At 49.1% G+C, this 25792-nt stretch overlaps 9 protein-coding genes across 9 annotated transcripts; 6 read left to right on the top strand and 3 right to left on the bottom strand.

Moving 5' to 3' along the window:
* The first annotated feature begins 119 nt into the window (after positions 1 to 119).
* Positions 120 to 1565, top strand: K444DRAFT_620668 (alpha/beta hydrolase fold protein). Its single transcript, XM_024881759.1, has 2 exons — positions 120 to 577; positions 642 to 1565. The coding sequence occupies exons 1-2, from the start codon at positions 173 to 175 to the stop codon at positions 1260 to 1262; spliced, it is 1026 nt and encodes a 341-aa protein (XP_024728488.1). The 5' UTR covers positions 120 to 172; the 3' UTR covers positions 1263 to 1565.
* Positions 1566 to 1609: 44 nt separating this feature from the next.
* On the bottom strand, positions 1610 to 1777 carry K444DRAFT_471711 (uncharacterized protein; the record flags this gene model as incomplete). Its single annotated transcript, XM_024872886.1, has 1 exon — positions 1610 to 1777. A coding segment is annotated over one exon (168 nt), but the record flags the coding sequence as incomplete, so codon positions are not given.
* Positions 1778 to 3245: 1468 nt separating this feature from the next.
* On the top strand, positions 3246 to 4101 carry K444DRAFT_495155 (Metallo-hydrolase/oxidoreductase; the record flags this gene model as incomplete). The annotated part of the gene is made up of 2 exons (XM_024873268.1): positions 3246 to 3345; positions 3392 to 4101. Coding segments are annotated over 2 exons (810 nt in total), but the record flags the coding sequence as incomplete, so codon positions are not given.
* A 2711-nt stretch (positions 4102 to 6812) lies between these two features.
* K444DRAFT_620671 (uncharacterized protein) lies at positions 6813 to 10027 on the top strand. The gene is made up of 9 exons (XM_024881760.1): positions 6813 to 7219; positions 7277 to 7365; positions 7444 to 7870; positions 7921 to 8327; positions 8376 to 8425; positions 8480 to 8484; positions 8538 to 8565; positions 8623 to 8697; positions 8750 to 10027. The coding sequence occupies exons 1-9, from the start codon at positions 6862 to 6864 to the stop codon at positions 9930 to 9932; spliced, it is 2622 nt and encodes an 873-aa protein (XP_024728491.1). The 5' UTR covers positions 6813 to 6861; the 3' UTR covers positions 9933 to 10027.
* A 140-nt stretch (positions 10028 to 10167) lies between these two features.
* On the top strand, positions 10168 to 11676 carry K444DRAFT_234624 (uncharacterized protein). Its single transcript, XM_024871263.1, has 2 exons — positions 10168 to 10765; positions 10825 to 11676. Exons 1-2 carry the CDS (start codon positions 10434 to 10436, stop codon positions 11408 to 11410), a joined length of 918 nt encoding a protein of 305 aa, XP_024728492.1. The 5' UTR covers positions 10168 to 10433; the 3' UTR covers positions 11411 to 11676.
* Positions 11677 to 12376: 700 nt separating this feature from the next.
* Positions 12377 to 16294, bottom strand: K444DRAFT_601940 (uncharacterized protein). Its single transcript, XM_024878703.1, has 3 exons — positions 15229 to 16294; positions 14725 to 15142; positions 12377 to 14676 (listed from the first exon to the last, which is right to left on the bottom strand). The coding sequence occupies exons 1-3, from the start codon at positions 16207 to 16209 to the stop codon at positions 12524 to 12526; spliced, it is 3552 nt and encodes a 1183-aa protein (XP_024728493.1). The 5' UTR covers positions 16210 to 16294; the 3' UTR covers positions 12377 to 12523.
* Positions 16295 to 17458: 1164 nt separating this feature from the next.
* K444DRAFT_543829 (uncharacterized protein) lies at positions 17459 to 18307 on the top strand (the record flags this gene model as incomplete). Its single annotated transcript, XM_024875995.1, has 2 exons — positions 17459 to 18115; positions 18200 to 18307. Coding segments are annotated over 2 exons (765 nt in total), but the record flags the coding sequence as incomplete, so codon positions are not given.
* A 2109-nt stretch (positions 18308 to 20416) lies between these two features.
* Positions 20417 to 20856, bottom strand: K444DRAFT_620678 (uncharacterized protein). The gene has a single exon (XM_024881761.1). It carries the CDS (start codon positions 20826 to 20828, stop codon positions 20475 to 20477), a length of 354 nt encoding a protein of 117 aa, XP_024728495.1. The 5' UTR covers positions 20829 to 20856; the 3' UTR covers positions 20417 to 20474.
* A 1584-nt stretch (positions 20857 to 22440) lies between these two features.
* Positions 22441 to 24802, top strand: K444DRAFT_708091 (uncharacterized protein). Its single transcript, XM_024888176.1, has 2 exons — positions 22441 to 22945; positions 23002 to 24802. The coding sequence occupies exons 1-2, from the start codon at positions 22559 to 22561 to the stop codon at positions 24520 to 24522; spliced, it is 1908 nt and encodes a 635-aa protein (XP_024728496.1). The 5' UTR covers positions 22441 to 22558; the 3' UTR covers positions 24523 to 24802.
* The last annotated feature ends 990 nt before the right edge of the window (positions 24803 to 25792 follow it).

Here is a 25792-nt window from a genome sequence, read left to right on the forward strand (position 1 = left end):
CTGGCTGGGATGTGTTTGTAGCCTGGTTGAGCTTTACGAGACTATGACTGTGCCGCATTAGTCAGACAGGCAACTTAGTTCCTTCAACGGTCGGTAAACGAACTCATGCCCAATATACCAGAATAGCTTGCCTCGCGCATATGCAATAATTTCAGCACTTCTTACATGTGCTATGTCTCTAATCTCGGACTTGACAGCTTACTTTCTTCGAGTACTTACCAGCTTTACAAGAGCCGGTACTCCGGCCGCTCTTACAAGTGAGTCTCCCAAGTGCCGTTTCCGTTTGGACAATGACAGTTCGGACACCATTACCCTCCCAGATGGACGAAAGCTCGGTTACGCACAGTATGGTTCGAAGGTGGGGCGGGCTATCTTTTACCTACATGGCCTTCCAGGCTCTCGCATCGAAGCTGCCGCATGGGACGAACTGGGCCTGAAATTAGGTGCGCGTATTATCGCTGCGGACAGACCTGGCATAGGTTGGAGCTCACCCCACCCGGGTCGAACACTCCTTGGTCATCCGGAGGACTTGGAATACCTTGCAAAGCATCTCGAGCTGGAGGAGTATGGGGTATTGGTACGAGCAATAGGTTATCCCTTGGAATGTCTGAGACTCAATACTAACGGTGCGTAATTGACAGGGAATATCAGGAGGTGGGCCATATGCACTTGCTTGTGCAATGTCATTACCTTATGCAAAACTCAAGTGTGTTTCGATCGTCTGCGGGCTGGGGCCGCCTGACATCGGTATGAGAGGGGCGAATTGGTGGCACTGGCTTGGATTCACATGGGGATGGCGTTACAGTCCCCTCATTTTCATCCGCTGGTGGTTGCAAAGCGAGCCATCAGGACGCTTAGACCTGACCGACGAAAGGCGTCTTCAGCTTCTGCAGCAGAGTGTGTCAAAGTCCGAGGGATCAGCTCAGGTGAAAGACCTTGAAGTTATGAAGGATGAAGATATTCTCCGATTGTATTTGCGATCAACTCGGGAAAGCTTTGCGCAGGGGTTTGAAGCGACACTACAGGATGGCAGGGTGATGTGCACGGACTGGGGTTTTCGAATAGAGGATATTCGTCCCGACCTACCCGTTCAGCTGTGGTACGGGAAGCTCGATACTTTCGTTCCACTCAATCATGGTGTGCAAATAGCCGCACGGTTAGGTGGTAGAGCGCATCTTAGAGTGGAGGATGAGACACACGCAAGCATTTCAGGACAAAGGATGAAGGGAGAGATATTGAGGGATTTGGTTAGGAGCACGTGAGGCCTGGATCAAGTCTATACTGCATTTGTGTGTCAAGGGAATCGCATCTCAGTCAAGTCTAGTTCTTGAGCTAGTCAATCCAGATATCGCCACACTCGTGAAGAACCGCTGAAATTGTGCGACTCCGCAAAGGGGGCGTCAGACACAGTAAGGTGCGAAGCAGGGCCGAAGGGGATGAGATGATTCAGGCAGCTGATAATTCTTCTCCATTATACTGTCTTGGTTAATACAGCTTGCGTCGATCCAAACAACTCAAGGTTGCTTAGCTCCCGCGTCTGCCAAAGCCACTGCCACAGGTTTCCCCCTACTTTGAGCATTTCTCCGTTGATAGAAATTTACTTCGTGAATCTTGAATCACCCCACATATAAGAAAGGGCTGTGTAGGGTGGCGATGAATCTTGGAGCTTCCGAAGGTGGAGTTTGCAGGATATCATATCGGGGTCGGTGCCTGGCAATACCTCTATCAATCTCATTGCTTTTGACTTTAAGTCTGGAAATGTAGAAGATTCAGAAGAGTATATTGAGTTGCAAGGTGCGATAGTTTTTGGATCGATGGTTGCTGAACGTGTGGCGTCACCTTCCCTCTTCGACTTCAAGCCCAGACGCGTAATCGAGTGGACCAAGTTGGAAGAAAAGGTATTAGCCATTGTACACAAAGTAGATGTCGCTATCTTTTCGTCGAGCGTCATCTTTCACTTAGGGTCCCGCTTCCCAACACCGCCCTTGATCCCCTCATCGCTCCAGCCCTGACACTTCTCAGCACTATAACCATAATGCCGATACTCTGTACACGGCGATCTCTCCACACATACTCTCTTACGTTTCTCCTGAATACAAATCGGTCATCTCGGGTCGTTCTCGGAAAACCTGCCGCCTTTCAGCCGCCAGTTCGAACATGGAGACGGCATGGGTTCTGGGCTCTCGGAGTTGTCTACTCTTACTCTTGTAAGTCGAAGAAGATCTTCTTAGTAATCAATATTAAGGCCGAGAGATTGATCTGTAAACTTCTCTGCGCCGGATAAAAGCTCCTGGTCTGTAAAGGTTGTAAGGCGGGGAAACAGCGCCCGACGTGCATGACAAGAAGAAGCGAGGTGAAGCAGGAGTCGTGCCTTTGGGTCATAGTGCACCAACCGCAACGCATTTTATTCGGATTCTAATAGAAGCATAAGTGGAACACTTTAGCAAGGAAAAGAGTAAGATAGAGAATATGAGTATTTAGGGGTCATAAACAAATTTCAGGGGTACCTTGGCGAGAAAATCACGTGAATTTGACTATCGCTGTGAGGGGGAAAATTCGCTTGAGCCTTAGGCACACATTTCGCTTAATTATGGCGCTAAGGAGTATTTAGCCTCGCTCCCAAGCTTCTACGAGCTTCACGCTTCTCTTCTAGAAATAATCACAATTCTAGAAATCTCCTCTGTTCCTATGTAATGTGAATTACACCTGGTAATTCATCAACCTGGTACTTGGTTCACTTCTGACTATTGTACCTGAGGATCTTCATCGCTTCGAATGGCGACGTCATCGGGATCGCCAGCTTCAACATCCGACATACCAACCATCCAACATCATGAACCATGCAAATGAACCCACTAACCTGGGTATTGAATACCGCATTCAAGATGTTGGCCACAATAGCGTCCTGGTCCACGGCAGCTGAGAGCAAGAACCGGCCGTCGCACTGGGCCAACGATACAGGAACGGCGTTCAAGAATCCTTGGCCCTCGGCGGAGAAGCCAACTTGGGCCGAGCTTATGCAAACCAAGTTTCCACTTGGCTGGTACGATGATCTCAAGAAGAAACACCCGGAAACAAAAGACGTGAGCGTCGTTGTGCCAGACTGGGGAGAGTCAGACCTGAAGAAGCGGGGTCTCAGGAGGGATCGCTGTGTGGTTGGCACGACACTCGGCCATGCAGGCGTGATTACTGAGCTTCCTTTGGAAGGGACGGAAGGTGGAGATGGAAAGAAGAAGAGCTTTTGGGTGGTTTATGACCCGATTTTCTCGTTGCGAGCGGGGCCTACACAGTATACGGGGCCGGAGAGGTTGAGACCACCCCCTTGTCAGGTGACTGATATACCTGGTAGGAAATTATACGTGCCTTGAGCGTTCTTTCTGACACGTTGTAGGTTGCGATGCGGTTGTAATATCACACAACCATTATGACCACTTGGACTTGTCAACTATTGAGGCGATCTTCAAAAAGTTCCCAAAAGCGAGGTATTTCGTTCCTCAGGGAAACAAGAACTGGGTCTCTACTCTTGGTATACCCAGAGATAGGATACACGAACTTGATTGGTGGGAGAAACGGGAATACAGCGTGCAGGACTTTGGACATACAACATCGGAGACTGCAAGTGAAGATGTGCTATTACGCTTCACCTCTGTTCCGGCCCAGCACAATTCTGGACGAGCTGCCCTAGACCAGGGGACTACTCTCTGGTGTGGCTGGGTCATCGAACAACTTCTTGTCTCGAAGGACGAAGCCGAGACGTCGAAAATGAGAAGAAACGGCGTGATATATCATGCTGGGGACACGGGATATCGGAGAACAGCAAAGTCTGAAGCTGTCTGCCCCATTTTCAAAGACATCGGCGAGAAATTCGGACCATTTGACCTGTCCTTTGTGCCGATATGGAGAGGCGGAACTCTCGGTTTCATCTCACATCTTGGGCTAAGGCTATCCCACAACGACATTCCTTCTGCGTTGCACGCATCGCCGGTTGATGCGATTGATATACACAACGATGTATTGTCCAAGAATACCGTCGCCATACATTTCGGAACTTTCGTTGGGTCGGAAAATGAATCGTTAGAGGCGGTTATGGAGTTTGAGGAAGGGAGGGATGTTAGGGGCGTACTAAGTCTTGATGAGCAAGTGGTAGATGGGCGTGGTCGTGCTGGGATCGTTGATATTGGTGGGAGCGTTGCGGTCGAGATTGAGGTTCGCGACCCTCCCAAACAGAGTTGAGCAGTTCAGCAAAGCATCGTTTTCAAGGCTGATTGACCTGGGTGGCAACAAAGTTGAGAAACGCTTCCTGTCTGCTCTAGATCTTCGAATTATACTTGGTAAGCTATCACGGCTACCCCTTTTCCAGGGACTAAAATCGCGCTTTACTTCCAAAATTGCAGGAGTCCCCAAAGTCCCACCCCCACCTCTGCGTGGGATTATAATAAGCAACGGCACGGTGCTATCACTGACTCGCAATAGCTGGAAGTCCAATTCTGTTTCACGTGGCAGTCATCCATCTCTATCGCATTCCCACCCGAAAAGTGGATTTGTTCCAGTGGAAATCCATCAAAGGCGGGATCACGTGGGATCATCCATCAGCCCAACGTGAACCGCATACCTCATCAAGGACACCTGAATCGCCGCCGTCAGAGGAACCTTCGCCTCAGATTCCAGCTCATTAGCCGATTCGAGAAGAAGACCGGTGCCCAGTTGAGGGCCAATACGAGACCAACAATTCCTTTGGCGTACGAAATCATATACAACATTCCTATAGGATTCAAGGCAATCCTTCGGTCCCTCCTCACAATGGAGCTAAGACCTTTTTCTTTGACGACTCAGCTGACTTCCATGATCTTCCGGAAGACCTTGACTGGTTCTTTGAGGCTAGTCAGCCAGGTCTGTTCAGAACAATGGGCTTCAACCAGCGCCAACCTTCCAAGAGGCTGTGGCCATGCCTGCATTCCTGAATTGCAGGCAGCCGACACCCACTCCTATATGCATTTGTAATTGCTACCTGGGATAAAGCCTCCTCTTTCATGTCCTTGAGAAGCTGCCGCTGTCTTCGAAATCCGGGATTATTGTTGTGTAGGGGTTCCCATTCACTCACTCGTGATCTTTTGCATGAAAGATGTTTGCGTAAAAGTGGTTTTGGCACTGGGAAGCTTCTGGCGAGCTTCACTCGCCCCGTTATAACTTGAGCTGCGATTGCTCACTTTGGATAACCTCGAACTTGAATCTCGGTTAGGGTCCACGTTCATAGAAAGCGTTGCCCCCTCAGAGGTAAGCGCCACGCTTAGGACTGGACGCTCGACATTGGTGCTCATCCAAGGCAAATGAAGTAGGCACTTTAAGCATGCTGACTTGGGACCGAAAACATTAACAAATCATGACATGCACAGCAAACTGATCTAAATGAATCTTTTTCTGGCATACTGTGCAATACGCTTTGTTCCAGATATGAGATTTCGTCCTTGTGAAGTCTGGAGACTCTGGACCAACATTTTCGACGAGGGCTATTCGCAAGTTTTCCGGTGACTCTTTGCGTCCTGCAATCGTTCGGCGCTTCCCACCTAGTTTCTCGCTTAGCACACTCACTAGGTGAGGGCCACCAATACGCAGAGCACAGCAATACGCAAATCTGAGATTTTGGTAGCACCTCACTAAAAATTGCACTTGAATTCTCACAACGCAGTATATTAAAATAGTATTTAAGTAAGAGGAATTAATTACAATATATAGACTATCTAGCTTAGTAAATCTTAAGACTAAAAAATTAAGGCTTTATTATAGTGCAAATCTGCCCGATTTGCCTTATATCAGATTTGCGGATTACTGTGCTTTGCGTATGGGTGGCCCTCACCTCGTGAGCGTGCTAAGCGAGAAACTAGGTGGGAAGCGCCGAACGATTAGTGAAATTTTGGCTTTGGAATCCTTGCCTTGTTGCATCCGGAACATTATTTAAAGTTACAAATCGCGTAATGAGCCCTCATTTTCCTGCTTTGGGATCTTCTTGTCGTGAATCTAGGACATTGCTTGAAGTTACAGCCAGCATCATGAGCTTTCATATTCCGATATCGAGATCTTAGCTTTATTGCATATAAAATAGGTCTTGAAGTTGCATTCCGTTTTGTGAACTTCGTATTCCCATTTAACGGTTCTCTTACGGCATCTTGAACATCGTATGAAATTGCATGCCACTTCGTGAGCCTTGATTTGCGACTTCGAGGTCTTTGACTTGAGGCATCCCTCACATTTCGTGAGGTTGTAACCCGCTCGGTGAGCCTCGTATTCCGATTGTGGGATATTTGACGCGTCGCATCTCCAACACGTCTTGAGGTTCGACGGGCTCTTCTTCAGCGGTCTTGCTGAAGGGCGGATAATTTCTTTAGGTAGATGTAGAAACTTTGCGAGATGACCATTGCGTCATTGGAGGTCATTCGCGACGGTTTCATGACGATAGTGACATTGAGCTCGGGTGCGTTTGAAGGCAGGGAGGGTCTTCAAAGCAGTCAAAATGACTTTTGAACGAGACTTCTTGTAATTCCGCGGGGACTGAGTTTCTACCATGCTGATTGTGCTCTGTGCTGTAAGAACGGGTATTACGGTGGCTATACAGTATCGAAGAGGAAATCGAACCTAGAAGGATGACGGAAATTTGCAAGATGGAGTTGATGAATGAACGTTAGTTAAATTAAGCTTGTGACTCGCCTTGTGGCACCGCCGAATGCCTGAGGCACTAAGATCTTCACACGTGATATTGATGACTCATTGGTTGAATTCGAATCGTTAACGCGTCCACCCACGTACTCCAAGTTCCAGTTCTGTCTATTTTAACTTCCACTTCGCTTTCTGTCGATGTGCACGCGCATGCACATGCTCTCTTTGCGCCGACTCGCCCTGCGTCGAACACTACTCCAGTACCACCGTCCGTCCTCTTTAAAAGGCTCGTTTACTACGACATTCCCAGCATCTCCAGCGAACCTATACCTATCACTTCCTGTTTCCCTTTCTCGATCCGTTCATCTTCGACGCGAACGACACTCCATGGCCTCGAGACAACCTGCCTGGGAGCAGCCCAAGAAGCTGCCGGGCGTTGAGCTGCCACCACTACAGATTTACAATTCGCTGACTCGGAGGAAGAATGAGTTTGTTCCACTTGACCCGGAAGGAAAGAAGATCACTTGGTATGCATGCGGCCCCACGGTATACGATATTTCACATCTTGGTAAGGAGAAATGACTCCCAGTTCATATATGCAGGATAAGGTGTTGACTGCTCGTAGGCCATGCCCGGAATTATGTCTCAACCGATATAATTAGGCGCATTTTGAAAGATTACTTTGCCTTCGAGGTCAAATTTGTAATGAACATTGTAAGGCTCCTCTCTGATCTCTTCAAACTGCATTCGTATCTTGTGCAGCATCATTTGAGCTAACGCGAAAGAATGTAGACCGACGTGGATGACAAAATCATAATCCGTGCCAGGCAACGGTACCTACTCGCTCAATTCAAATCGAAACATCCCACATTTGACGATGCCACATTCCACGAGACCCACGCTGCATGGAAGGCTTATGTTATCAAGAATCTGGGCCTTGTGCCTGTGCGCACCACAACCGGCGATTTCAAAACGGCTTCCGAGCTTGCGTACAAAAATGTGATCGAGGAAAAATCTCTTGATGGCACAACGGCCCCTGGCGAAACGGAGGCCAAGATCAAAATGCACTTACGCACTGCTCAAGCTGCTGCTGACGGGCTCGAAACATTCAGCGCTTCCAGATCCACACCACAAGATGAACTGTATGCAAAGGTCGACGATGTGCTACTGTCATATTTGGACGATCTCTACGGCTCCCAAATTGACGCCACAGATCACAGCAAGTAACCCCTGTTTGAGCCATCCACACGATTATGCTAACTACAAAAGCCATATTTGTTCAATTAACGCAGCACTACGAGAAGTTATTTTTCGAAGACATGCACGCCCTCAACGTTCTCGTTCCAGACGAAATCACTCGCGTCACCGAGTTTGTCCCACAAATCAACACATTCGTGGAAAAGATCATCGAAAAGGGCTTTGCCTATGAGACCGAAGAAGGCAATGTCTACTTTGACATTGATTCTTTTGAAAAGGTTGGTAACGCGTACTGCCGGCTCGAACCCCAGAATCGTGGCAATCAAGAGCTGCTTACCGATGGCGAGGGCGGCTTGTCCAAGAAACGCAGCGACAAGCGCTCGAAAAATGACTTTGCGCTCATCAAGAAGAGTATGCCTGGCGAGCCCGCATGGCCGTCCAAAAGATGGGGGCCATCAAGGCCGGGTTGGCATATCGAGGTATTTCTCTTGAGATAGTTAAACATTGGGAACCTCTAACAAAACAAGTGCAGTGTCATGGCGTCAGCAGTCCTAGGGCCGACTATGGATATTCACAGGTGAACCAAATGCCTGCGAGAAGATGTATAGTTCAGAGCGCTAACTTGAAACAGTGGAGGTTCGAATTCTTCTCTTTTTATTCTGAAAGCTGAAATTAATGATGATTTCTAGGTGTGGATCTCATGTTTCCACATCATGAGTAAGAACTACATATCCCTTGTTATGATAGAATCCTGACGTATCACTCCTTGTGCAGTAATGAATTAGCACAGAGCGAGGCGTATTGGCTTGGCGAGGAAGGCTGCGCTGCAAGTAATCATACCTGGGTTAGGTAAGGACAAGACAGCTTTGATTCTATGATCAACGGCTGATCCTCTTCGCAGGTATTTCCTTCATATGGGGCACTTGTCCATCCGGGGCCAAAAGATGAGCAAGAGCCTAAAAAATTTCACCTCGATTCGCGAGGCCTTGACACTGGGCGAGGATGGCACACCCGCGTGGACATCGAGGATGGTACGCATCGTACTGCTGCTTGGCTCATGGAAGGACGGCGTTGAAATCACCGAGGGCCTCGTCAACATCGCCAAAGGCTGGGAAGAAAAGATCACAAATTTCTTCCTCAAGGCCATCGATATCGAACTGTCCTCCAACGACACCGCTAACAACCAACCCTCGCCCTCTAACCCCCTTTCTATTGCCCTTGAAAAGGCCAAGAAGGAAACCGATGACGCACTCTGCGACTCCTTCAACACCCCGATGGTCATGCAAACCATCTCTAACCTCGTTACCGAAGCCAATTCGGCCATCTCCAATGACCCTACCACCGACACCACCTCTCTCCTCTCTATCGCCCACTGGATCACGCGTATCATCACTATCTTCGGCCTCAACGGCAGCGCCAGCCCAAATACTACCACCATCGGCTGGGAAGGCGTCTCTATCCCCACGCCCGCACAACCCGTCATCTACCGCCTCAGCCAGATACGCGACGAGGTCCGCCGGCAAGCCCGTGCTAAGGCCGTTGTGCCCGAGGTGCTAGAGAAGCTGGCCTTGCAGCCCCCACCAGCCACTCCCACCCCCGAGAACCAGTCATACGTAACCGCGTACCAGACATTTCAATCCCAAGTCAAGACTGCGCTCGCTCAATCCGGCGGCATTGAATCTGAGCTCCTCCGCCTCTGCGACTTACTGCGCGACACTGTACTATGGGACCAGGACATTTACCTCGAGGACCGGGACGCGCCACTACCGGCGCTAGTCCGACCCCTGGATGCCAACATGAAGGCGGCGCGCGCGGCTAAAGAACGCGCGGCGGAGGAGAAGCGCTTGGCGAAGGAGCAGCGCTTGGCGGAAGAGGCGACGAAGAAGGCTGCAGTAGCGGAGAAGGCTAAGGTCCAGCCGCAAGATATGTTCAAGACGGATGAGTTTGCTGAGTGGGATGCAAATGGGGTGCCGACGAAGTTGAAAGGCGGAGATGATGTGACTAAGAGCCGGAAGAAGAAGCTGGAGAAGGAATGGAAGGCGCAGCAGGTGGCACATGATAAGTGGAAGAACGAGCAGAAGTAGCTGCGGGAGTTGCCGGCATGATTTATCCCAGTTTTGGGTCGCCTACGGGAATATCCCTGGAGACTTTTCTCGCGTAGGATTGAGGAAAAGTTTGGTAAGCATAATAATGAAGCATACAGGATCCCTTGTTTATGAATCACGCTAGGGGTTAGTCTCACTGGGCAAGGATACCAAATCGTCGGGGATCGCAGTGGAGTGTTAATTCCGGAGCTGTTGATTTGTTCTGACACCGAATATGATACCTCCAGCAGGGGCTCTGGCCCCCAAACACTCTATTCTGGGGCCCGAGCAATTCTTCAAGGACGCAACGGCGCCTTGGCGGCTGACTGTGATTTGATATTACCCAGTATTGGCATGAAAATGGAAGGCTGTGCCGCAGTGTGAGCACTAGCTACGGCTGCTGAAGTGCAGAGGTAAATCTTCCAGTACTCGCGGGTCTTCTGAGATCGCACTTTATCCCAACTAAGTCTCCGCTCCCCGCCGGAAGACAATAGATAAGCAATGTCCAACTACTCGCCAGAGACGCATGAAGGGATCGTGACCTCATGGGCCCCAATCGCGTCAACATTCCCCTCCTCCAAAGGCTGCGAAACCCTGTTCTGGTCGGTTGTTCCAAGTACCCTCGCAGCGTGGGACCCAGGCTATGGCCTCACTGTTGACAGCAACGTTCATTGTGTGCCACCAGCCGTGACCAGCTGGTGGAATCAAGACAGACTAGGCGTCAATTCTCTCACACGAGTCAGCCTGGGCCCAATCACTTGTCCCGTGGGGTATTCAACAGTGTCAACAGAAGTCGAGAATCAATCCAGCACTTTCGTAGCATGTTGTCCTCCGTATGTCAGCAACTGAACACTTACCCCCAAGTCACCGTCGCTAACAGTATTTTCGCTAGGGGCTACACCTTCGTCGCAATCAAATCTTTGGGGAATACTGGACAATGTTCATCCGTGATACCTGCGAACCAGGTTATAACCTACGCAGCGCGAGACGCATCGTCAACCTGGCATACCTTCACCACTTCCTATACGACAGCAAGTCCGGCTTGGGGCATACAGATCAACGGATATAATATTGCGCAAGTAACCGCCACAACCTCCACATCATCAGACACCTCAAGCTCTACATCCTCGGGTACTGGATCCACATCGCCTTCTGCTACCCCACTGCCATCTTCGGGTCTCTCTACAGGCGCTAAGGCTGGGATTGGGATTGGGGTCACTCTTGTGGCGATTGCGCTGGGGGCTTTAATAGTGTTTATTCTTGCACGACGGAAAAGCAGAAGGAATGGCCGTGCTGTGGCTATCCCGACTTCAGGGTTGGCCGGGGCGTATGAACCAAAGAGCGGCTATACGGATCAGGTCCAAGTTTATGAGTTGGATAATAGGGCGGATGTGGGGATGGGTGAGTTGGATGGAAGGGAGGCGCCGGTCGAGATGCAGTCGAGGACGCCTGTGGACATAAAGCCGCCGAGTCATTAGTTGCTTTGGATTGCTTGGCCAAAGTTTTTGGTTTCTCGTCCTAGGTTTCAGATGTACATCATGCTAATCACATTTGCGAATATTGCCATCTACTTTTTCTCTTATGTCACTTTTTTTGAGGCTGAGACGTATTCTTACTCTGCACGTGGGTAACCGGGCAAGGCGCGGGCAAGGTGTTGGCAAGGAAGATCGGGCTTCGAAGGTGGCGTTTTTCGATGGATATTTATGACGGGAACGCTGATTGCTGATTCAAGCTGAAAGGGTGGCCCTGATTTACTATAATATAGTGGGTTTGACGAGATGCTTGCTGCTCGCTGGCGCTCGAGGACGCAAGGAGTAGGACTGCCTCCTGACCATGCGAAGTGAGCTCTCCCCAGAGCTCTCTCTTTAGAGGCACCTTATTAAGCCAGCGTTTTAGCTTATACTTCGGCGTGTACGTGTGCGGGAACTCGTGTTGTTTCACGAGCTTTCATTTAAAGAATTAGCCTTTTGCCTTGCGCGGTTTACTCTTTTATTCCGTCCTGACTCCAACATGGATGGACGCATTCATCCCCCAACCGAGCCCCCTGTCTTGTCCCGATCACGGATCTCCTTTCTTCGAAACAACCCGAGTAGGTTTACAAGACTCATTAGTCTTTAGAGAATGGCGGGGTGATATTTGCTGTCAACCCCTCCCCAGTTGTCACGCCTTCCCCACCGTCCCTCATCCCACCACCTCCGCACACGTCCTCAACATCTCCTCGAGAGCACTACCCCACCTACCACACACTCTCTCACTTCCCGACCCCTTTCAGAGTGCGAGCGGAAATATGCTTCCAACCACGAAGATCAAGAAGTCCAGTCACCTGGCACGATTATCCCAACAAGACTTACGATGGAGATTAGAATTTCGCGAGCAACGACTTAATTTATACCCACCAACATGACCCTGAACGTCAGGTCAATCGAAAATCAACGGTGAATCAATGGCAGTTTGAACATTTCATTATACGAGACTGGTATCAAGAAAGTATGTAACAATGCGAACAATAATACACCTCAACACCTCCCAAAAGGACCCAAGAATGCTGGAACAATGAACTCCAAGTCATGCATAGTCTCTTGCGCCTCCTCTCACTTCCGTCTCCGTGCCTCGATCTGCATCTCGAGTTTCCTCAAGTTCCCCTGCAGCCCCACCCCTCTCTCCCCATTGCCCTCGAGCCAAGTTTCCATCCTCTCCCTAACACCCTTCATCCCCTTCAGTACCGGCATCTTTCCCCCCTCCTCCGCCTCAGTATACTGCGTCGGATTGAGCAAAAGCTCAAAACACTCGGCCCATATCTCCGTCTGCCAATACCGCTTGAATCCCTCTTTAAGTTTCCACTTCTTCTGCGCCGCAACCCCAACCCCACCCGCGACGGCCACCGTATCGATATACTTCCCAAACAACATGCTGTGTACGATACCAGCGAGGCCATGGTAATCAATCTGCCAAGTCCACGGCCTGCACTCCCTCATCTCCGCGCAGTCCGCAGGACCAGTTTTCCAATCCGCAATGAACTGGACATCGGGTCTGAAAACCTTCATATCGATGCCCCGACCAAAGTCAATCAGACTTATGCCCTTTTTCGACCAGCCTCCTGTGCCGTCTTTCCTATACTTAGGGCTCCAGACATCGGAATCCGGGATAAGGTCGAGACGGACTAAGCAGTTGTCTGCTTTGAGATCGCCGTGCATGATGCCTTTAGAGTGTAAAGTTTCAATGGTTCGTAAAAGTTCAACAGCAAAGAACATGACCAACACCTCATCCATCACCCCAGGTCCAGTCGTCGTCGGTTCCGCTCTCGCGATATTAATGACATCCAGCAGCGTCCCCTGGTCGCGAAATTCCTCAATCAGGTAGCACTCATCGGCATAAAGGTGCATTTCGTACACATTGATAATACTCTCCGCGGCTCGGGAGACGCCGAGACGCCGCTTGGCTTGCCGCATGATGTAGAATTCCCAAGCCGTAGGCGGGTCTTCCATCTTCAGGGCTTCGAGGGATTTGCGACCGTGGGCGTCGAAGGCGCCTTTACCCATCACGGGGTTGTTCTCGTCGAGTGAGTCGTCTTCGGAGGCGACGTTCTCGATGAGGAAGACGGGGGCGAAGGCGCCTGCACCGAGCTCCCGCTTTAATATATATTGTTTATCTGTGCCGGGAAATTTCAAGATAGGTGGCATGGCCATGTTCGTCATTGTCTTTTCGCTTGCGTTTTTGTGGAGTTTGGATGCTGCTTTGGCGTACTTCTTGATCTCTGCTGAGCGGCTCCTGTTCTCCTTGTGCTCGAAGAATCCTTCATAGGTAGAGAGAGGAGGTTGCAGACCTGCAAAGATCATGTCTCGAGTGTAGTCATCAACAGGATTGCATTGGGCGTCTTTGATGATAGGGCCTTTGGTTGCAATCTCCTTCGCCAGAGGTCCGCCGCTTGATTGAACTTTTGCTGCAATGGCTGCTGTTGTGTTGGTCTTCAACTTCTTGCCGAGTAGTGGTTGAGCAATCTTCTCAACAGGAGTTGAGTCGCTGATAATGTCTTTGAATGGGCTGCTATCGAGCCCTTCAATTGGCCGTACCGGTGGTTTCCTCGATCCATTCTCCTTGCTCGGTGTCGTCAAGTTCAAATAGTCCTTTTCCTCTCTGACTGTATTCATGCCAAGAGATGACTCCGTCTTTTCCGCAATTGGTGTCATAAAAGGAAGACGATTCTGAGATACTTGTGCTGGATCTCTATACGGGCGTGTTGGCGCCTCGTAATCTTCCGGAGGTATCGGAACAAACACAGTTCTCGTAGTATGAGGGAGATCTGGCGAAGGAGTGACAAGCTCTTCATCCACCTCAGGAATTTCAACTTTGATCCGTGCCAAATCTTCGTCGTCGGCTTCAGTAAATCGTGAAGCGCGAGTATCTTCGTCCTCATCGTCGACGTTAGGAATATGTTTCCTCGCTGTGAATTCGGACCATTCGCTAACACTCTTCACATCAGAAGTCTCATCATCTCCGGCTTCACTAGTTGTGATGAGTCTTCCTGTTCCAGTACTCTCACCGCCGCTCGTGAAGTCCCCGTCCGTCATATCATCGTCGTCGTCGCTTTCTTCTTCTTCTTCCTCCTCCTCCTCAGCAGGCTTCAGTGGCTGATTGAAAAGATCATAGATGTCATCAGTAGCTGCCCGAGTATGCAGCGTCATCGTTTGTTCCTTTTTCCTTTTCGTCATCTTTGGTCCCGATGGCGATGATAGTTTTGCTTTGACTAGAAATCTGTCAGCATCAATTCCATGCCTATTAATCCGTAACCTACTGATTTGTGTTTCATTGACTTCTTTGATCTTCATTCTCCGACCTCTGCCCTCACGACCAGCCTCTTTTGCTGCTCCATTCTCATCTAACGTAACAGGATCACGAGCAATTACGAGTTTCTCCGAGACTTCTCGGACAATCTCATCAGTATTGACATTAGACTCCCCAGTCCCATCCTGAGGGTCCAGAGAGTCTTCATGATTTTGCTTCGGAGGAATCTCAGGTTGCCAAACTTTCGAGAGCCAGCCTCGTTGGCCAGCCCTCAATTCTTCCAAACTCAACTCGCTCCCAACAATCTCCGGGGTATGGTATATGGCTTCAAGGTTCACAAAAATACGTTCAATCCGGCCTTTTTGATTCACAGTCACTTGTTGTTGCGCAGGGTCTGTAACTTGAGGATAATCGAAATGAGGTAGAGACTGAATACAAAACGCCGTAACCGACAATCATTAGTCCTGTGATCATCAATATTTGCATGAAAAGGGGAAGTAAAAATTTGACATACCTCATCCTTGAAGACCGGGATTTTCGTACTACTCTTCTTTCCTCCAGCTTTCAAAGTCTCTCCTACCCAGGGCTTCGGCTCGATCACATTTTCCTTCTTTCGGTCTGCCAATGATCCGATATTTTCCCACCCTTTAGTATCACGACCAGCTGTCACCGCCGGTGCCGCACTATCTGCATCTGAGAAGATGGTGAGTTTTTGTCGTCCACTCTTAGTCGCTGTTCCGCCAACACCAGAATTGGGCCGCGGAGCTTGTGGATCTCTAGGCGCAGCTGCAGCATATGGATCAATTTTTGCAGCAAGTGCAGGTCGGACTGTTGGCAGTGCAGGTGAGGAGGGCTCGTTGTTATCCTCTGGCCGCTGCGAGAATCGCTGCTGAAACTCACTGAACTTTCGAAGCAATCGAGGAGTTGGTCGTGCCTCCCTCTCAATTCCCATCTTGTAGACTTCTTCCGCCTGTATCCATCGTCCTGCACCCTCGAGCCATGCAGCAAACTCTTCGTAGAATAATGCCAATCCCTCTCCAATGTTTTGACGAGCCAGGAAAGCAAAAGTTTCGCGAGGGGTATCAGAGACGAAGCGAATGAATTGAATCCACATTTTCAGGTATCTTGGATCATTTTTGTATTGTGCGGATGTGAGGAAGGCCTTTGTTGCGCGCTCGAGAAGCGGCTGCAGTTGTGAAGCCGGTGTTGCTTGTGCGGAAGGATACGCGTCGAGTGTCCATCGAACATAGCGATCGTAGATATCCAGAGGATCGTCTGATTCGGAGATATTGAGCAATTCCGCCTCATACTCTTGCCTGAGCGCATCGTTGAGATTCTTCGTGTCGGATGGTGTTGGGGTCATGAGCTTGTGCAGAGGAGAGGGGGAAAACATGCTGGCCAGGGCGCGTGCTGATCGCCCTCCTGGTAGTGATTGGATATTTTCTTTCTGATTTTCGATGATCTCGAAATCGATGAGATCCTCGGAGACAGACATCTTGCTTGTCTGGTCTTTGGCGTGTCGTCGTGGCGGGGTTGTCGTGAGTTGGTGAGGGAGCTTGAACTGGTCTGGTCGGTTCGCAGTTGATGTTTGCTTTCGAGGTTCGAGCTTGGCGCGTTGCTGGGGAAACCACACCAACACCACAGTGACCCCTCTCGCAGGCTCGCAGCAGCATCACGTGAAACAAGCTTTTTCGATGGACAAAGCTTAATTTTGGAGTTGCATTTGAGGCTGCGTTTGTCTTAGTTTTGGAGTCTCGTCCAGGATGAGCCAGAACTACGGCATTCTTCCTCTTCCCATGAACAACTCGATCGCCACCCAAGCTCATCATTTCGAATCCGCTTGGGGGCGAATACCTTGCGCCCTGGCAATGGATGACGACGCTGGCGCCCCCCCTGTTTGCTTCAATGTAAGCCTTTTCGTCTGCTGCATCTGCACTTCAACACGCCGTCAGGAGACACAGAAGCTCAACGGCTCTGTGTTACTTACGAGAACGATACATCAAGACCTCACGCACGAAATTTCTCTCTTCAGTGCAAAATCGCTCCCTCGATGGAAAGAAATCCGAGGTAGGAATGTTGATTTTCTCACCCAATAGGGCCACACTTTGGCATGTTTCAGCTGAATCAGATCGGCCCTAATGCCTGGCTCCGCGCGTACTAACCTCAAAAATCGATATGCATGGGCGAGCCGGACTATTTTTCAACCTGCCCGTCCCTCAACTAACAAGGGATGGGATGATCAACGCTATATTATCGGAGCCGCATGGCAGCACGTCTCTTTTCCAACTCTTCATCTTCTACCTTCCTTCACTCTCATTCTTCTGTCCATCCCCACCCCCCCGAACAGTGTTTCCTTTCCTTTTTTTCAGAGGCTTAGAGGTCTCCTAAAATACGACACCTGTCTCTTCCTCCGTTTCCGGCCCCTTTCCTCCCTTCGTGGGGGATGACAAACCCAGCAATGGGTTCATGGCCGTTGCAGGGCAGGAGAAATCTCAGCACAAACGCGGCGGTGTTGATACTGGTGTGCTTTCTAGCGTTCTACTATGTGTAGGGACTTCCAGCTTCCTGCGGGAAAGGCTATACAGTACTGACTTCGAGCCAGCTGCTGGAATACGCTCTCTTACTCCAACCACACCGACTCTGCACAGATACCCGACGAATCCGCAACAACCTGTCCCGAACCAACTCCAGCCGCAGAATGTCCAGCACCACCTCCCCCACCAGCCTGCCCGCCCCCACCTCCTCCCCCCTCCCCCTACGACCCCAAAAAAGTAGCCTTCCTCGTCGAAACCCGACCCCTCAAGCACCTCCCCGCCCTCTACGCGCATATGACATCCATAATCCCGCCCGAGTGGACCTTCAAATTCATGGGCTCGCCCTCCGCGATCCACTCTTTACGATCATCCCCTCTAATTCCACGTCTCGAAGCCTCCGGAAAACTACAAATCCTTGACCTCCCCTCAAACTACACCCTCAAGAACCGCGAATCGATTTCCCAAATGTTCACCGATATCAAACTCTACCGCGATATTCTCTCCCCGGCCGAACACCTGTTGGTCTTCCAGCCCGATTCCATATTTTGCGCCAACGCTCCCACAACTTTGAATGACTTTCTAGAATGGGATTGGATTGGCGCGCCTTGGTCAAAGACTGCACAACATGGCGGGAACGGGGGATTGAGTTTGCGGAAGGTGTCGAAGATTGTGAAGGTTCTGGGGAAAGAGAAGAGGAAGATAGGTGATGGAGCGCTGGAGGATTTATGGTTGAGTGACAGGTTGAACAGGCTTGAGGGGAAGAAGATGCCGAATGCGACGGTTAGTAAGACGTTTAGTGTAGAGAGTGTGTGGGATGAGAAGCCGTTGGGGTATCATGTGGGCTGGTTGGGGGTACATCATGAGCAGGTATGCTATTTTCTCGCTCCCTTCCTAAAATCCCCTTTCTGGAAGAGGGGTTATTGGATAGAAGAGTTTTGCTGACAGAAATAGATCTGGGACGACCAAAAACAAGTCGACCACATTATGGAGTACTGCCCCGAAGTCAAGATTATATTAGGCATGAAGCTAGACAATGACAAGCCGAAAAGCATACCTTGATCCTCTCCCTCCTCTCCATCAAAATTCTACATGTTCTAATAATCAATGATACAATAACCGAGGTTGCGGTCAGCTTCAAGATGAAGAAAGGAGTGTCAAAACGGAATGACCTCGGGAACCCTTCTCGGCATGACATCCATATTCTGTTCTCTCACTTTAAACACACTTACCTTTGTTATCTAGTGAAGCCATTGACAGGCATCCCTTTTTCCATCAGGAAAGCACAAGTGTGCCAATTCCGATGATTTTATCACCGTGCCCGGGATCCGGCTGCACGAATCCGACATCGAAACACAGACCTTTCATCTCTAGACGGGAAGTCTCTCACGCAGCTCACGTCACATACGCATGACTTCGGCAGCTTTCACTCCCCTCCATAACCTCTTATATTGGCACTCCTGGCTACAAAGTGAGGCTCATCTCGCTACGCCGTCCTGTCGTACGCCCGGATAAAACTCTTTCACTATCAATCCCTTCCATGTTGTCATAGGGACAATGAAAGGACAGGTTCCACCCTCTTTTTCATGAGCAGTGGCAAGTTTGCACAATTTGCAGACTGGATCCTATACGTTGAATAAGCAGTCCTACAAATATCTAGGCAAGCAGTCTTTCTTCCAGATCTCACTAATACCGACCTTTCTCAACATTTCGTCTATGCCAGTCCAAATGCCAGATCGTCATAACATTCCACTCACGATCGGAATCTCATTCTCTTTTATATAGTGGGTCTTCTCCTCTACCGCAGTACTAGGCACAGTCAAGTCATAGAATAAAGTCCCTGTGTTAGGAACCATCTGCACGAATCCAGCATCGACCATAACCGGAATTAACGCAAATTCACTACCCTGTGAGTCTATAACGTAAAACACAGAGTCATGCTAGTTAGTATAATACTAGTAGTACTTAATTCTCCCGGATAAGCAATTAATTCCACCTTCTAAGAACAACTAACTCCACCTGTCCCTCCACCTCCGTCGCCGCCATCCCACATATTACCTGGCCCGCGCCAACCCACCCATGGCCAATTGAGCCTTATAACCCGACGGAGCAGAGCAGAGCAGGGGTACATCCAAGAAGGAGAGAGACAACCCGCCCGCTCCTCGTGAACATCACCTACTCTACAGCGTTAGGAGCTTTGTCCGGACGAGAACTTGTTGTTGTCACTCCCTCTCTCCTTGTCGCATAATAATGATAGCAACAAGCATCTCCTCCCTTTGGTTACCTAGCCTTACGCCGATATTAAAGACACGAGGTCACTGTTTGTTGACTGATTTCTGCACATTGCGGCCAGGCAGATGGCAGAAGTATCCAGGAGGGCACTTGCCCACATATTTCTCCATATTGCTTCTTGCTTGGTTTGTATCCTGTCTCTCCTTTACGAATTTTATGCCCGTTTTATCGTCGTCTAAGAATGAGCATCACTGCTACTTGCATTTACAGATTGAAACGGGAGAAGTGACTGAAATAAGAAAGCACGAATTCTGTCTTTGTTAAAACTTAAAACGACTCTTGGGTTCTGTTAACCTTCCTTTGAACGGTTGAATTCCCACATCTTAGGCACGCATTCGTAACAAGCCTACTATATCCTATATATTAGAGCGGTATAGATATTCCCACAGACGTCCTAGTATATCTTTTCTCTTCTTCGAAGCTAGAATTGTATCTTGGCGCTTCTACTCGTTCGTCATGCCCGTTTTATCATTATCGTTAGCGTCTCTCTCCTGCATCCCTCTCCCTCCATCTTACTAGAAGCATAGAAAGGAAAGTGTTACTATCTTTATTCACTTCTTAACGTCGAGCGGTGTGAATATCCGAGTAGAAGAAGCAAGCTGGTTGTTCCCGTTCCACTTGCGCAATGACCTTCCTACTTCCTATTGCAATATATTCCCTTCACGATCCCGAGTTAAATTTATCCAAATACCAGTAGTTCTCAACCAACACTCGCTTAGTCCTTTGGCCAAGCATTAGCAGCTGGCATCTCTCACAATCCAAAGCTCCTATGACCGGCATGGCCAGCACCTATGCAGTTAAGGGTCACTATTACCAGTCCTCCAGCTTGCAGAGACTCAGAGCTTTCTACCATTTTTTGAAATACACAGTATAACTATGGACAGCACATTCGTCTTCCGCCGCCTGAGCAGTGTATCTGTCCATAACTCCATAACTCCTATTTCGTGCCCGTTAGATGATTCCAATCTTTCCTTCCCCTGGAGGCTTTGACTTTTTCCATAGATGGAATCAAGTCCATCAAGCATCGCACGCTATTGTCAATATCTTTTGCAAAATTGAGAGCTTCATCTTCGGATTCATCCTCCCACTCTGCATCATCATACACTTCTTCATCGTTACTAGAACTTTCGTCATCACCGCTATCATCAACATCATCATCTTCTTCTTCTTCTTCTTCTTCTTCTTCCTCCTGCTCCTCCTCTTGATGTATATTTCCCACACCCAGGTCCCAGCCTACTCCGAGACGAATGAAATCGACAAGTTCTTCTACTTTCTCTTGTATTGGAGGCATACCACCAGACAAGAATTGAAAAAAACTGCCTGCTTTTCTCAGTACAGAGCTCTACTCGATTTTTGTTTTTCGAAAGAACAACTTACTTTTAATTAATGCTTCGGATATGTCCATGACATACTGTATGATGGCATCTTTCAAATCACATGACCACTCCATTATGAAGTCAAGGTCTGCTGGCTGGAAGTTTTCTCCCCACAGGAAGAAAAGATCCGAGCTAGATCTTAGCATACTTGCAGACTTCTTATCGAGAATCTCTGTTTTCGGTTTCAGTTTCAATATTATCGCCACGGCTTTTGCGAGAATTGAGGAGCATTTGTGATAAACACCCAACAAGAAGCCTTCCTCGTGTCCCTTAGCAACAAGTGAAGCAAGTGCTGGTACTGGTATGCCGCTACTAGAAGCATTCCCTTTCTCAACCGGAATATTGGTCTTGTTAGAAGATATAGGAAGTAACTTCTGTTTGTGGGCGGTTCCAGAAAGACTTTTCAGCTTAAGTGCTGCGCCTGGTTTCGAATCAATTGTAGTGAATGACTCTAGAGAAGTGTGTAAGCACTCACATATCTGCAAATAAAGATCAGCCCACTTACTTAAGCTAGAGTTTCCCCAAGTACTTTTGGTGCGCTCCGTTGGATCCGTTGGGACAGTTGACTCGAGATCTCCGTCAAGTTGCGCAAGCTCTTCCGGCCGTGGTGCTCCCGAGGCTGATTCTTCGAAGTCGTGATGCCAAAAATTCGGAATCTTTGATGGAATAGCGGATTTTCCAGCTGTGGAAACGGGAGTCGGGTATTCAGCATTTGCATTCTGCCCTGGCAACGGGTGGCTTGCTTTGTTCATGCCAGATGGGCTGCTGGGCCCGGCCGACTTGGATATTGGAGATACAGCAGTCGACGAAGAAGCCGATTCAGTAAATCCTTTTTCACCTGGAGATCCACAGGAGTGAGGACTCCCCACATCACGCTTCGGCTTGTCACTATCCAAGGGGACCCAATCTTGGATGCTTTGTTTTGGCAGACTGTGCCGTCCCATGAAGTGGTCATCAATGTGATCGAAGCGCTCGTGCCAGGCGTCAACTCCCCTCCTCTTCAGCTCAACAAGCTTATTACAGAAACCGCACCAAAAGCGGGATTGGCAGTTACGACCGATCCGACAATTGTTAAGTGCAGACTTGATATGCTCGTCCTCCTTTTGGTGTGCATTTACCAAGTGTTCTTGAAATACTTGTCTTCGATAGAATGCTCTCGCACACGGGCCTCCTTCTGGACGTTCTTCATCACAGCGCCAGGTTTCGAGGTGAAAATGCTAGGAATTTTCGTGTCTTTTCCAGTCATTTTTAGAACCGAAAGTCTTATTGCAGTTTACAAACGTGCAGCCGTACGGGCGATCATGTCTTTTCATGCTGAAATTGGGCAGGATGTGACTGAAAACGTACGACCTGGGAGTTGATTTTGCAGTAGAGCTGTCTAGATCCAAGATATTTGGCTTGAGGGGGGAGTTGAGAGATGGTTGCTTGCAGGCCAGTCTGCCTCGGGCGATGTGCAGGGCTCGGGAGAACTAAATATTGCGGGCAACATATGCATGCACGCCACAGTTCGAGTCCAAATATGCAGGCATTCTCGCAGGCTTACTCGCATCTGTCTGGCTGATTCAACTTCGCTGAGCTATAAAATTGTGGGAATCCAGCCTGCCAACATTTGCGGTTGCTTCACAGCACAACTTCAACTATTAAGATGTCTGGCGCTGAAGTCGGTCTCGTTCTTGGGGTGCTTCCCCTTCTAGTATCCGCCCTTGAACATTTTGATGTCGTACTTGATCCATTGCAACGATTCAATGATTATGCTCGAGAACTTTCTCGATTTCAAAGGCGACTGCTGGCCCAAAAGACAATTTTTCGCTCCCAGTGCCAGCTTCTACTTGTCCCTCTCACTGGTCACGAGATAGCGAACCAAATGTTAGAGCTTCTAGAACACGAGAAATTGTCAGAGGATGCCTTAAAGAATCAATTGGAGCAGCAATTACGGGGTTCGGCAGAAGCATGCGTTGAGGTTATTCGAGCTATTGAGGATGAACTCTGTATAATACACAAAAAGACCGAAGATTTTGGTCTTTGGCAGTCAGTGAGTCCATAAGCAGGCTGAAACCAGTGTCTGGAATTCTAACTCTACTTATTTAGACAGGCGTTATTTCCAAGAAAGCCTGGCGAACTCGACTGAAGGGGAAGATCAAATTTTGTTTCTCCCAGTCCAATATTGAGGATTCCCTTCCACAAGTTCGAGACTTGAATCAAGACTTCACAGCGCTCTCGGATCAAACTCTCAAGCTTCTACGTCCCACAATCTCAGAGTCCCAGTTGACCAAATCTGTGCAAGCTATTAAGCACTGCCAAAGGGTCCAGGAAGCCACACTTCATCTCGTTGAAGCCTTGCAGTTGGCATGTTATGTTCATGAGGAGCATCAAGCCCATCTACAAGTAGAGAGACCTGTATGTGATCAGCGCGAAGAATTACAGGAGAACTCAGATGTGCGTTTTTGCATTGGTTTGTCCAGGAAAACAGAAGATCCCGCCCGGTGCCACCAAACCATGTGGCTTGCGGTGAGGTCAATATTTGAAAGTGTGTCGGACCCAAATCAAGCTTCTACGGAAAGACGAGACGTAATGGAAGTCTTCTCTCAACTTGGGACTAGTCTAAAGCGTGCATCAAATCCTTGTACATGCACGAGTCTGCAAAAAAGACCCAGGGTGGAAAATGCGGCAGCTCTAACATCCTCGTCACTCTCAGCTTCTTCAACTTACGGGCGAGGAACCTGCCTTGGCTGCCAGTCGAGTTCAACAAGTACTGCGTCCTCAAATTCAGAAACGCAAGTCATGGGACCACCACGACTACCAAGGTCGTCGAGACCTGGGCCAAACTTCTGCACCGCACACAATCTCTGCACGCATATCTCTCACATCTCTGGAGGCCAAGGGACGGAAAATAGTACAAAAGCTTGTTTTGGGCACTTAGAAAGGTCTCCCGTGATTCATGAACTTTACTTTGAGAGCCAGAGGAAAGCCACAGAAATTTCTTGCTCACTTCAAGACTGGGTGAAGGGCATAGGTGAGAGGGATCGTACGGAGCAAGTACCGGTATTTGAATGTCTCCGTTTGGCAAGACACCTCGCCTTGTTTGTGCTTCAATTCCACACCACTCCTCTTCTTACCGAATCTTGGGACGGCAAGGATATCGAGTTCTTCGGCTTAAGACCTAACAGCGCTGCTTGCACCGATGTGGATCAAGAGAAGATTCCACAGCCGTTTTTGAAAGTCAAAGTCGGCCCCACCTGTACCCAAAACATGGATGTGTCCGAAATACGACCCGTTGCCCAGAACACTATACAAATTCGAAATCGTTATCTTTTCCGTTTGGGCATTATTTTCCTAGAGCTCGCATATCAGGTCCCATTCTCTCGCTTGGGCAACAGACCAAAACTTCAGCCCCAAAATGAATGTGACAAAGCGGATCAATACAGCAGGCTTGTGGGTTCGATACTTGGGCCTCGACATGCGAAGATAGTTCGGAAGTGCCTTGGGTGTGACTTTGGCGAAGATGTTGACTTGGGTTCGCACGAACTTGGGGCGGCAGTGTATAGGCATGTTGTTGTGGAGTTGGATGAATTGGTTCATGATTTTGAGAAGATTAAAATTACTGAATAAACATGTTACATTTACGCTACCAAAGATAATTCAACCAGCGGATATCCGTTGACTAAGGGAAAAGGAACATCTAAGCTACTCTAGAAATCTTCCTCATCATCCTCTTCCTCGTCGTCCTTTTCCTCATCGTCCAACTCGTCAGCCTTCGCTACATATCCGCCCCTTTCTCAAGCAACAGCCGGACTACCGCCTCATGCCCTCTCCTAGTCGTCGAGTGTAGCACCCTCGCTCTAGTATTATCTTTAGCATCAATATTCACCTTGCGCTCTAGAAATAGCCGGACCACCTCTTTGTGCCCGTTGAAGGCCGCCCACGATAGCGGCGTCCGTCCATCTTTGCCTTTCGACTCTGGATTAATACCCTCTTGCTCTAGCAATAGTCGAACTGTTGCTTCGTGCCCGTTCTCGGCTGCAAGGTGCAGCGCTGTTGTCCCATCTTTATCCTTTACTGCGATATTGGCCCCTTTCTCGAGCAGTAGCTCGATAACTATCTCATGACCATTCTCTGCAGCAAATAATAAAGCAGTCCAGCCAACTTTATCTTTCGACTCTAGATCGATACTATTCTGCCTTAATAGTAGCCGGACCACTGCCTCGTGCCCCCAGCTAGCTGCACAGTGTAATGCTGTCGCTCTATCGTTATTCCTTGCCCCTATATCTGCCCCTTTATCGAGCAGTAGCTGGATAACTATCTCATGACCTTTCTGTGCAGCAAATAATAAAGCAGTCCAGCCATCATTATCTTTCGACTCTAGATCAATACTACTCTGCCTTAATAGTAGCTGGACCACTGCTTCGTGCCCGTTCTCGGCTGCAAGGTGCAGTGCTGTTGTCCCATCTTTATCCTTTACTGCGATATTGGCCCCTTTCTTGAGCAGTAGCTGGATAACTATCTCATGACCATTCTCTGCAGCAAAAAATAAAGCAGTCCAGCCAACTTTATCTTTCGACTCTAGATCGACACTACTCTGCCTTAATAGTAGCTGGACCACTGCTTCGTGCCCGTTCTCGGCTGCAAGGTGCAGCGCTGTTGTCCCATCTTCATCCTTTACTGCGATATTGGCCCCTTTCTCTAGCAGTAGCTTGGCGACCACCCCGTCCCCGTCCTCGGCCGCAAGGTGCAGCGCAGTCACTCCATTATGATCCTTCGCTACGACGTCAGCCCCCATCTCTAGCAGTATCTGTACCACAACTACTCGGGCTCCCCGTCCGGTCGCAATTAATAGTGGAGAATCTCTAGATTCATTTATTGCGTTGACGTCAGCCCCAGC

The sequence above is a fragment of the Hyaloscypha bicolor genome, assembly GCF_002865645.1.
Source record: "Hyaloscypha bicolor E unplaced genomic scaffold K444scaffold_182, whole genome shotgun sequence".
Lineage (NCBI taxonomy): Eukaryota > Fungi > Ascomycota > Leotiomycetes > Helotiales > Hyaloscyphaceae > Hyaloscypha > Hyaloscypha bicolor.

Excerpts from the sequence above, each read along its gene's own strand:
- K444DRAFT_620668 (XM_024881759.1), top strand. The coding sequence starts at position 173 with ATGTCTCTAATCTCGGACTTGACAGCTTACTTTCTTCGAGTACTTACC. Across the intron at positions 578-641 it reads TGGAGGAGTATGGGGTATTG|GGAATATCAGGAGGTGGGCC; the intron begins GTACGAGCAATA and ends CGTAATTGACAG.
- K444DRAFT_620671 (XM_024881760.1), top strand. The coding sequence starts at position 6,862 with ATGCACATGCTCTCTTTGCGCCGACTCGCCCTGCGTCGAACACTACTC. Across the intron at positions 7,366-7,443 it reads TCAAATTTGTAATGAACATT|ACCGACGTGGATGACAAAAT; the intron begins GTAAGGCTCCTC and ends GAAAGAATGTAG. Across the intron at positions 8,698-8,749 it reads AGTAATCATACCTGGGTTAG|GTATTTCCTTCATATGGGGC; the intron begins GTAAGGACAAGA and ends TCCTCTTCGCAG.
- K444DRAFT_234624 (XM_024871263.1), top strand. The coding sequence starts at position 10,434 with ATGTCCAACTACTCGCCAGAGACGCATGAAGGGATCGTGACCTCATGG. Across the intron at positions 10,766-10,824 it reads TTCGTAGCATGTTGTCCTCC|GGGCTACACCTTCGTCGCAA; the intron begins GTATGTCAGCAA and ends TATTTTCGCTAG.
- K444DRAFT_601940 (XM_024878703.1), bottom strand. The coding sequence starts at position 16,209 with ATGTCTGTCTCCGAGGATCTCATCGATTTCGAGATCATCGAAAATCAG. Across the intron at positions 15,143-15,228 it reads TCCCGGTCTTCAAGGATGAG|TCTCTACCTCATTTCGATTA; the intron begins GTATGTCAAATT and ends TTTTGTATTCAG. Across the intron at positions 14,677-14,724 it reads AGTCAATGAAACACAAATCA|TCAAAGCAAAACTATCATCG; the intron begins GTAGGTTACGGA and ends ACAGATTTCTAG.
- K444DRAFT_620678 (XM_024881761.1), bottom strand. The coding sequence starts at position 20,828 with ATGCCTCCAATACAAGAGAAAGTAGAAGAACTTGTCGATTTCATTCGT.
- K444DRAFT_708091 (XM_024888176.1), top strand. The coding sequence starts at position 22,559 with ATGTCTGGCGCTGAAGTCGGTCTCGTTCTTGGGGTGCTTCCCCTTCTA. Across the intron at positions 22,946-23,001 it reads ATTTTGGTCTTTGGCAGTCA|ACAGGCGTTATTTCCAAGAA; the intron begins GTGAGTCCATAA and ends CTACTTATTTAG.